Source organism: Lupinus angustifolius, chromosome LG19, assembly GCF_001865875.1.
Source record: "Lupinus angustifolius cultivar Tanjil chromosome LG19, LupAngTanjil_v1.0, whole genome shotgun sequence".
NCBI classification, from domain to species: Eukaryota; Viridiplantae; Streptophyta; class Magnoliopsida; order Fabales; family Fabaceae; genus Lupinus; species Lupinus angustifolius.
In genome coordinates this window covers 16782540-16793233 of record NC_032027.1, presented here as the reverse complement: position 1 = coordinate 16793233, position 10694 = coordinate 16782540, and the positions used below count along the sequence as shown (strand labels likewise).

The window sequence follows — 10694 nt, the reverse complement described above, 5'->3', positions numbered from 1 at the left end:
TATAAACGGTGAATGATTTGTTAACAATATAAAAGACACTTACATTATTAGTATATACATTTTAAATCTTTTTAGTTATCTTGGTGATCCAATAGAGCCTTACGTAGTTAGATCGGTCATGTTTACTGCATCAATTTTGGTGTAATTGTGAAGAGATATTAATTTGGGGTATAATTCTATGAATTTCTCATTTTATTTGGGATCTAAATTAATATTATTAAAGTAAGGGATGACCAACTTTTGACTCTTTAGTTCCTTTTCCTAGTGTTTAGTCATTTTTTACTTTCTTCCCATTCTATACAAATAAGTGAAATAACCACTTATTCCAAATCAATTTCTTTGTATCAAGTTCCAATACCTATTTTTCATTACATCATAATATACTACTCTATCATAGTGATACAAGCTTCCCCATTATGAATAACAATCTTATTCGGTATAATCGTTATTTCTCCTTTTTGTATTAATTGCCCCTAGATGATTATTGCTTTTCCCTTTTTCATAGTTTTTCTTAATTCCTTTTTATCGTATATAAATTTCTCTTCTTAATACTTACACATAAAGTAATGAAAATGGATTTCTAGTAGTATTTCAACATCTTATCTTCCATTACATTTATTTAATTTTCATTCAAATACCTAACTCTTCAATCTTCTATTCCAATGAATGTCAATCCAAGAAATGTTAAACGAAAAATAATAAATAGGATCGTATGCAATGAGACCGTGGAAAATGACATAAATTTGAAAACACCGTAATTGATATGAAAATAACATGAACATAAAAAAATATCAACACTAATTAATGAGGTGAACATATTGAATTAAAATTTTGGATAAGTTATATTATATAAATGTTATATTTAAATATTGAAATAATAAAATGAAATGTAAAAAATAATAATATCAATATTGTGGTCGGATATTTTTTTAGTACTACCAAAGTGTATGATATACTTACCATTTTGAGTAAGAAATTAATCTCTTTTAAAATTTGTAATTAACTTTTTAATAAATGTCATTCTCAAAAATCAAACTATTGATCTCGGATACGATGAAATTTTATATCACTAAACTAAACTAAGGCGTTCTTGGTTTGTGATCACTACAATCATAGTGGCAACTTTTACACATTATTTGTGGGGCACATAGGGACTGGATACAGATGGTGCCACGCATCACATATAAAAATTATGGGGTAGATTTTAAAATATTTTCAGAAATTATATTAATATAAATATTTATATAGCCGGTATATAATTTATAATTTATTTGTATTACTTTTTTGGATAATCAATGATAATCTACCTTATTTATTTTACATTTTAGTATTGAATAATGGAATATATGGCCCACAAGTATAATATAAACCCACTTTTAATTCCTCTCTCCCTTTTGTGAATATCTTCTTTTCTATTTTTAAAATTATTTATTTTATTATTCTATGATGTCCTTTAACCCATAGTCCGATTAATATAATGAAGGCTTGAAATTAACCTAAGTGTGCTAATTTTAGTTATTTCAACAAAGCTTCACAACTTATTATACTAAGCTTAATCTAAACTACCTATTTCTTATTATTTATTGGTTTGGAAGAGAGTCTGTTTTACTTTATTTATTATAGCTACTTTTTATTGGAACACAAAAATTCTTCAATACAGAGTGAGATAGAAAATATGAAATGTAGTGAAATTTTAACCCAAAGTATTTAACATAATTATATATATATATATATAATTAAATTATATTAGCTTTATTCAATACTCAACATGTGGTATTTCATCCAAATAACTTCAAAATAATTATATTAGAGGTTTAATTGTTTAATATTTCTTACTCTTTTCTCATGGGCCTACCTCCTCTTACAAGAGAAAAAGATGTATCTATTAACAGTGTACGAGTTTTATATACTTTCATTTTATTGTTACCATTGATTTTTAATTATTATTGACTTTTCAGATAAGGTGATCGAAATGAATGGTGGACGATGAAATGCATGTGTATAAATATTTATACTATTAGTGTATACATTTTACACTCTTTTTAAAAATGTGAATATTATTGAAGTGATCCACGTCTGTATGTACCAGTGTTGTTTGGACTGGACCGGGCCGGACAGTCCAACCGGTCTGACCGTAACCCGCTACAGGGGGCGGTCCCATACCACCCAAAAATCGGGGTGGTCTTCTAGGCCGTCTAGTTGTCCACAATTCGGTCTAATCGGATTGGACTGTGAGAAACTAAAATAACCCGGTTGGCTAAACCAGACCGATCTAAACCTAATTAAAAAAATAAAAAACTGAAATAGAAACAGTTCTCCTCCAGAACACTCAACGCGGAAAGGAAGAAATAGGAGAAAACCTAGCCATCGCTTACCTTCAAAGAAAACCTCTCTTGCTCACCGCTCTGCCGTCGTTCTTCACTGCTTCTGGTCATCATCTCTGTTGTGTCGTCTAAGATTCTCGCCATCTAATATTTTGTCTTGTTGTGCCGTCATTCTAAAGAGTACAAAGCCATGTTATATTGTGATGAATTCTGTCCATACTCCATATTATATTTTTAATTGATAGTTAAAGTGATATTTCTTGGTTGTTAATTAATAGCTTCTCAAAAGTAATGCTAAAGTTAACAGCTTCTCAAAAGCATTACTTTGCAAAAGCATAGCTAGACCCCTTGGACTTAAAAGGTTAAAATCTACTTCTAAAAAGCACCGCTAAAGTGATATTTCTTGGTTGAAAATCTCATCTCAAGGCAAAATAAAGTATAGTACTTTTGTTTGTATTTGTTTGAGATGGAGTGAGTGAATGATATAAACATAAAGAATAAACATTATTGTGTATAATTCCAATAAAATATAAACAATGAGGTACTTTTGTTTGAAGATTTTAGAGTCCATTAACATTAGCTTATAAGTTGAAGAGAAAGAATATACCTTGGAAGTGTTTGAGGGAAGGTGAGAAGAAAAAGATGGAGAGAACATCGAGCAACGTTGTTGGTGGTAGAGTTGCCTATGTTGTTGTTGTTGTCCCTGATAATGTGATTCAAAGGTCGTTGTAAACATTGGGGATTGACTTTTTGGCTGAATATGTGAGTCAATAAAGTCTTTAAGGTTTAAAATTTTGTGTTTATTATTAGTAGTAGATACTAATATTGTATTTACAAAAATCTTGAGAGATTAAAATAGTTATTTTTTCTAGATCGTGAGGGTGAAATGATATTGTTTTAAGGTTTTTTTTTTTTTGTAAATTGAAGTGACGTTGTTTCGTTGAATTGACAGATTTATCTATCATGGAATCGCTATATGTGATCACATCAATGTACATAAATAAATATCTTAACGTTAACAGACAAATGAAGAGAGAAAAACTAACGTGATTCCACATTACAAACATTAATGAATAAAATGATAATTTAATATTATTAACGACTAATTTTGTAATGTCTAAAAGACTATATATTAAAATAAATATTTACTCTATATTTTTTTTAACCTCGAATGAATTCATTTTGAAGAGTTATATATTGTTTTAGAAAAGTAAAATCTACTTAAGGTTACTGAACTTGTGCTCGAAATATTTTCATATTTTCATATTACATAATATAGTATAACATTTACACTTAGAAACGTGGGAATCAAATACTCTTACTTCCTTCAACTTTACATTCCCATATTTCTTTAAAACATTCCTTAGACCAAATTTCAAAGCCCTATATTACTACTTCCCAAGAACGAAAACCTCTATATATTTTGTCAAAATAGAACAAAAAAAGAACTTGGTAGAGATAAAAACTATGGGCAAATTGAGAAGCCATCAAAATAGACGAAGAACACAAAGTTTATATTGATAGGGTGGTGTGTGGATATAGAAAATAACACATTTTTGATGAAATGTTTATAGAACCGTACACATCAACATAATAGAAATTAGAAATCGCTACTTGCTCATGTTACATAAAACATGTCCAATAAAATTAGAGTGGATATTTTGTTTATTTACTATTAAAAACTTTTAGAAAAAAAATGATGAATGACAATAACAATGCCAAAAATAATAATGGAGGAGAAAAAAGGAAAAAAGTATGAGAGATGGATAGAGATAGAGAGAGAGAGGCGCATGTTATGGTAGAGAACAACTAAAAGACGAGGGAGACAACTAAGAGAATGTCAAAAAAACACGCCCAATGTTTAGGGATGAGTCGGTAAGTGCTTGTTTGGTATCCATGTTTTACAATTTTTAAATTTAATTATATATATGAGATGTAATTATTGGTGAAATCTAATAGTTTAAATTTACGTACTAATTCAAGCAATTGAATCTCCTTAAAATTGATGGTTAAGATGTAGATAAATATATAAATTTCCTTATGTTAATATAGTTAAATCATTAAGACTCACAATAAAATAAATTATGCATAATCTTAATAAAATATTTATTTAAAATAAATTTATGAATACGCAAATACTCATATAACATATATCATAATATTTATTCTCACACATATTATTCTTATTAGGGCTGTAATGAACCGAACCAATTCGGTATTCGTTCGAAACTTGATTCGTTATTTAGCTCGATAAACTTGGTTCATGAACCAAATGAGCCGAACTTGAGCTGGAAATTGAGCTCGTTAAATAAACAAGTCGAACTTGAGTTTGATACAGTTCGACTCGTTAGGTTGATGAGTTAGCTCGATAGATATATATATATATATATATAAACTAATTTTTATGTTTGTTATGACTAATGAATTACTTTTTATATTTATTTTTATTATATATAAACAATGCTTTGTTTATATGTATAAAACTTTTTGTAGTATTTTTTTAAAATTTAATTAACTATTTAAGTTGTCCAAATGAACCAATTCGAACTGAGTCGAATAGTTTGCGAACTTTAATTGAGCCGAACTCAAACTCAACAAATAACTTGTATCGAACTTGAGTCGAGTTTCGAACTGAACCGAGCTGAACTCTAATTCGACTCGTTTCCAGCCCTAACTTTTATGATCATCTAAATAAGTATTTTCTCATGTTGGCTACCCACATGGTATATGATAAATATAAAATGTTTTAATGATCATTTCTATAATATACTTATTATATAAAAGGTTTTAATGCTCATATTAATAGATTTGATATATATATTTTTGTTGCTATCATTTATACTATCACTTAATAACAATATAAATGAGATGAAATTATAATGGTATAATATCTAATAGCAAATCCAACTAACACTTTCATTAATACATGTTAAAAATGTCTTATTAATATATTTAAAATAGTTGTATACACATAGATATTATAGTTTATAGATATTAAATTGTTAAATGATCTCTTCCCATCCATCTATAAATACTCCTTTTTCTTCCTCATTTGATTCACAACCTTCATTTCTCTCTCTGTGTGTATCTCTCTGTTTTCATAACCCAAAACCAAAACCAAAAGCTTCATTGATTCTATTCCCTTTTCATTCTCAATTTGTATGGCAGTGAGATTATTATCAGCGAATGAGGTTTCTGATCTGTGTCTTGGTAAACCTGCGATCAGATCCATTTCCATAAACGACACCGTTTCTGATGCACTTTCGTTTCTGAAAACGATTCCTGAAACCTACGTCAGCGTTTGGAATTGTAACCATTCTCTTAACCATAACAAAGATTGTGTTTGTGTTGGGAAACTTTGCATGGTGAATATCATATGTTTCCTTTCTAAGCCAATTAATCTTAAGTCACCTTCAATCGCACTTCAATCTCCGATCTCTGTTCTTGTTAAGGAGAGTGTTGATCTTGTTAGGCATCTTAAACCTAATGCTAGGTTTGGATTCGATTCTGTTATCTATTTGCATTTTTTTTATTCTTTTTGTTATAATTATTATTATTTAATTGTTTGTTCTTGATTTTCGTGTGGCTGCGTTAAATGATGTTTTTTGTGGTTTTGAATATTTGGTTGACTGATTCCATACATAAATTAAAAAAATAAATATGGTTGCTAATTTATTTGAATATTTAAGTGATTTTTTTGTTTGAACTTTTAGTTTTCATTAAAGAAAAGCGGCTTTGCTTTTAATCACATTAAAATAATGTAGCTGATTCTCCAAAATGATTGTGATGGATACCTATCTTAAATTTATTCATTTTAATATTAATAGAGGTTCAACCATATGCTGTTATCTTGGATTGAGTTATGTTATAATTAATAATATTTATATTTATAAATTTATGTATATATATAACTTATTTGGTGACATATTTGATGTGAAATATAAAAAAAAATTGAAAAGCAAAATGTTGGTATATTAGTATTTTGTGATAGATGAGATTTGAACCTCATCATCTTTATTACTCGACCTTTTAAATTTTCATTCTAATTATTTGACCACCTTATAATTCCAAAAATAGATAAATATTTGAGTAATATCTGTGTCCTATCTACATACACTTTATGGTATCATACAGATAATGTGAGTGTTTTTGTCAATACCAATATCTTTTGTGTGAATTCAATTTGAAGCTTATTACATTGGTTTATTTTACAGTTTATTGGAGGCTATAGATGCTATGTATGAAGGGGTGCAGAATGTGGTGATACCAATACAAAACCAGAACAACTCAAGGAAAAAAAGTGCTGAAAAGGCACCATCTTTGGTGGATTCCAACCATGACAATAAAACCAATTACACCTATTGCTGGCTCACACAAGAGGATGTAATCCGCTACCTCCTTAACTCAATTGGGTTGTTCTCCCCTGCATCCTCCAGCCCCATAAACACATTGAATGTTATTGACACTCAGAATCTATTAGCTATCTACTATGAGGACCCTGCTTCCTCTGCATTAGACCTCCTCAATGTGTCCCTTATTAATGGGAGTTCTGTTGCCATCGTTAACCCACAAGGCAAATTTGTTGGTGAAATCTCACCAGTCATGCTGAATTCTTGCGACGAAGGCCTTGTGCCGCCGATAGCCACGCTTTCTGCTGGTGATCTGATGGCTTTTATTGATGCTGGTGGGCCACCTGAGGATTTGGTGCAGCTGGTGAAGGAGAGGCTGGAGGAGAAGAATTTAGGGGCTGCTTTGGAGTTGTTGGTTGGAGATGAATCAGGAATTTCGTCATGGTCCTCGTCTTCTTCGAGTTCTTCCGATGAGGAGTTTTGCTCAGGGAAGAATTGGAAGCTTGGAGGGTACTCAGCTAGGGTTGTGAGAAGATCAGAAGCAATTGTTTGCTATCCATGGAGTTCTTTGTTGGCTGTTATGATTCAGGCACTAGCACACAGGGTCAGTTATGTTTGGGTTGTGGAAGAAGATGGAACCTTGACTGGGATTGTTACTTTTGAAGGAATGTTGAAAGTTTTCAGAGAACACCTCAAAACCATGTCTTAACAAGACATGATGCATGATGAAAACAAAAACAGCTTCAATATGAGTAACGAGCCAACCTTCTTCTTTTGTTTTGCCTAAAGAATCAGACATAAGGACAACAACAACATATGAGGTATATATATTGTGCTCACATAATAAAACTTGTTCTTTGTTCATAAATGGGTACTTTGAAAAAAACAGTTTCTTTTTCTGTTGGTTGGCATGCTTGTGTTTAGAAATGTGGCTTTTCTATCTTATTGAACTTGATGTCATTAGACATTGTATTTTTTGAGTTTCATATTTCACGTGGATGTGAGAAGTATTCATAAACCAAAATTATACCAACTAGTAAAGGTAGCAACAATTTTTCTCGAATTGGAACAAATTGTATTAAGAAAACATAACCTGTGAAGGAAACTTTGAGTTCCAACTATAAAATTGTATGGTTGTTCCAAGTGCTTATTAGGAACTAGGAATTAGTGCTTTTGAATGGGATTAACGGGATGGAGATCACCTGTCCTACTCCATGTCCCAAACCAATCAGATTGCTCTATTTTAGTATTTTTTGCTTTTAAAATTTTTATTTTATCCACGTGTTAATATATGATTGACTTGAGATAGGGAATGAGACATCGTTGGGAAAAACTTAACCCTTTTTAACCTTATTGCATTAAATAATGTGTAGTGATAAGTTGTTAAGGAATGTTTAGTGAAAATATCAATCTTGTGAGGATTTCATAAAATTGGAAAATAATGTTATACATGTAAATGTGTAATCAAAACATTCAATAATTGTTTTGATTTGTGAGTGGTGTTATGCTAAAGTGACAATTGGAAAAAAGTATATACTAATAACTCCCATAAAACTTATGCAAATCTCTTAGAGTTATTTAAATAATTGGTTATGGGTTGAAGTTAACATATTCCATATTTTATTAGGGAGGAGAACAATCATGTGATGTATTTTTATTGTTTTTTGAAAAGTAGGTTATGGTTAGAATTATCATGAAGTCGCTTCTAATTAAGAACCAAGAATGATTACAAAAGATAGTTGGTACACTTATGCCAAATCTAGATTCTACCAATAATGTTGAGGTTAAAGTATAATTAACATTTATGTTAGTATGATAGTTACTATCGAGTGGAGAAACTCAATTTGGCTTTGTTGAAGATTTCATTGGCTCTTCCATAGTGTCACAGTAATCTTGATTGAAGATTATTAAACCACCTTACATCATAGTTACTATTAATGTATTTTGGTATATGAGTTGATGTTTTAGTTAATTTGAATTGTATCTAGTAGTTTACTATACTATTTTATTTTTAATTATATGTTTTATTTTATTACTATTTTGTTTACTAAAAATGTTTTCCCCTAGCCAATCTCCCAATAAAGTTTTTCCATTCACATGATAAGAATCAAATCACCAACCTTATGTTTCAAGAAATCAGCCATTTATCATTTGTGTTAAATTTTGTTTCTTTTATTTTATTATTATCTACTCTCTTGACAACTTTATTTATACAATACGGTTCATGAAGTTAGCTCATTAATGTCTCACATTTCACTTACCAAAATAATAACAGTAATGAAAAAAAGACTGTATAGGAGATCAGAAAAATATATATACTAACAATGTACGAGAGTTATACATTGTGATTACATCATTTGGTTTTAATTAAAATTAATTTTTAAAAAAATAATACAAATAAATTATTGAATGTATATAAATTTTTATACTATTAATATATAGATATCACACTCAATTAAGATTTGATTTGAGAGTTCAGTCTTGATAGTAAGGAGAACAAAAAAGAGTCAGAGGAGGGAAAAAGAGTAATTAGCTATGGACGGTGCGTTGGACAAAGCTAACATTCATTCACGGAGTTACATACTAAATAAATAATAAATGACATTGTACATTCTTTGTTTTCTCTTTCACCAAGGTAAAAAGAGAAAAATATAATACATGAGTTTTATACACTGTCATAACATATTTAATATTAATTTTTAATTACTGTTAACTTTTTTAAAAAGATAATCCAAATAAATGGTGAATGATAAAATGTCTGTGTGTAAATAACAACAATCCAAACTTTGAGACTTTTATGTATATAAAAAAGTTCATGCAAGCCGATGAAAGATTTGAAACAGAGATTTCAAAAAAAACTGTGAGAAAGAGTTTTACATACACGCCTCAAATGTTCCATATATTTATAAACTTAATTTTTAATTAAATATATATTATACTATTTTAATTTTAACTTTAATATTATATATTATCAACTTTATTATTATTTTATAATAATTGCAATGATTTCACTATGATTATAAATTTATTATATAAATATTTTAATATTTATGTAATAATTATTTTATATATTAATTGTTATAAAATAGATAATAAAATTTAAAAATTCATTGAGTATCCACAAATATTCACTACTCGTATGGATACCCACAAACAATATAGATTTGAGAACGAGAAAACACTGTTTATACTCACTCAACTCCATTGTCATCCCTAATTTGTAAGGATGAGATTGAATTCAGCGTGAATAATGAAGATATTGTTTATGAATAATTTATAAGTATTTTACTTCTCCTTTATAAAATATTTAAATTTATTGGATTTCAAATGTAATGGATCAAACTTATCAAACCTTATTATAAATGCATAAAATAAAATCAAGCATATAACAAACTTTTAATATCAGATTTAATTAAAAAAAAACTCAAGTTATTTAAAGTTATGTCGTATAAGAGTCACTCTTATACAATATAAAAGTTCAGAATTCAATTTCCGAGAACAATACTTATTGGGATGAACAAATATATACTCCAAAAAAATTAGTTCCTAAGAAAATATTTTTGGTAGAACAGAAAAAGAATCTTATACGTTATTTAATTAATATTTACTGGTTCATTTTTTGTGTGAGATATAGATTAGAGAAAGAAAATATCTTTGTTCGGACTTAAACACATAAAAGAGTCTAAACCAAAAGATTACATTTGTTTTACTCAAGCGGACATTCTCGCTTCCGCTTTGTCCACCACTACTCGCGCGGGTCCTTCCCTCTAAGCTGGAATGCTCCCCTACCGATAAATTTTTACATCCCACAGCTTCGGTAGATCGCTTAGCCCCGTTCATCTTCAGCACAAGAGCGCTCGATCAGTGAGCTATTACGCACTCTTTCGAGGGTGGTTGCTTCTAGGCAAACTCCTAGTTGTCTCTGTACTCCTGCCTCCTATATCAATGAGCGGTCATTTAGGGGCCTTAGCTGGCGATCTAGGCTGTTTCCCTCTTGACAATGAAGCTTATCCCCCATCGT

The 10694-nt window shown here is 29.6% G+C and overlaps 1 protein-coding gene across 1 annotated transcript; it reads left to right on the top strand.

The window, feature by feature from the left end:
* Positions 5390 to 7718, top strand: LOC109334153 (CBS domain-containing protein CBSX5-like). The gene is made up of 2 exons (XM_019569741.1): positions 5390 to 5817; positions 6539 to 7718. The coding sequence occupies exons 1-2, from the start codon at positions 5486 to 5488 to the stop codon at positions 7380 to 7382; spliced, it is 1176 nt and encodes a 391-aa protein (XP_019425286.1). The 5' UTR covers positions 5390 to 5485; the 3' UTR covers positions 7383 to 7718.

What these genes read in the sequence shown, in the direction of transcription:
- LOC109334153 (XM_019569741.1), top strand. Translation starts at nt 5,486, where the DNA reads ATGGCAGTGAGATTATTATCAGCGAATGAGGTTTCTGATCTGTGTCTT. An exon ending in CATCTTAAACCTAATGCTAG is followed by an intron (nt 5,818 to 6,538) that starts GTTTGGATTCGA and finishes TTTATTTTACAG; the next exon opens with TTTATTGGAGGCTATAGATG.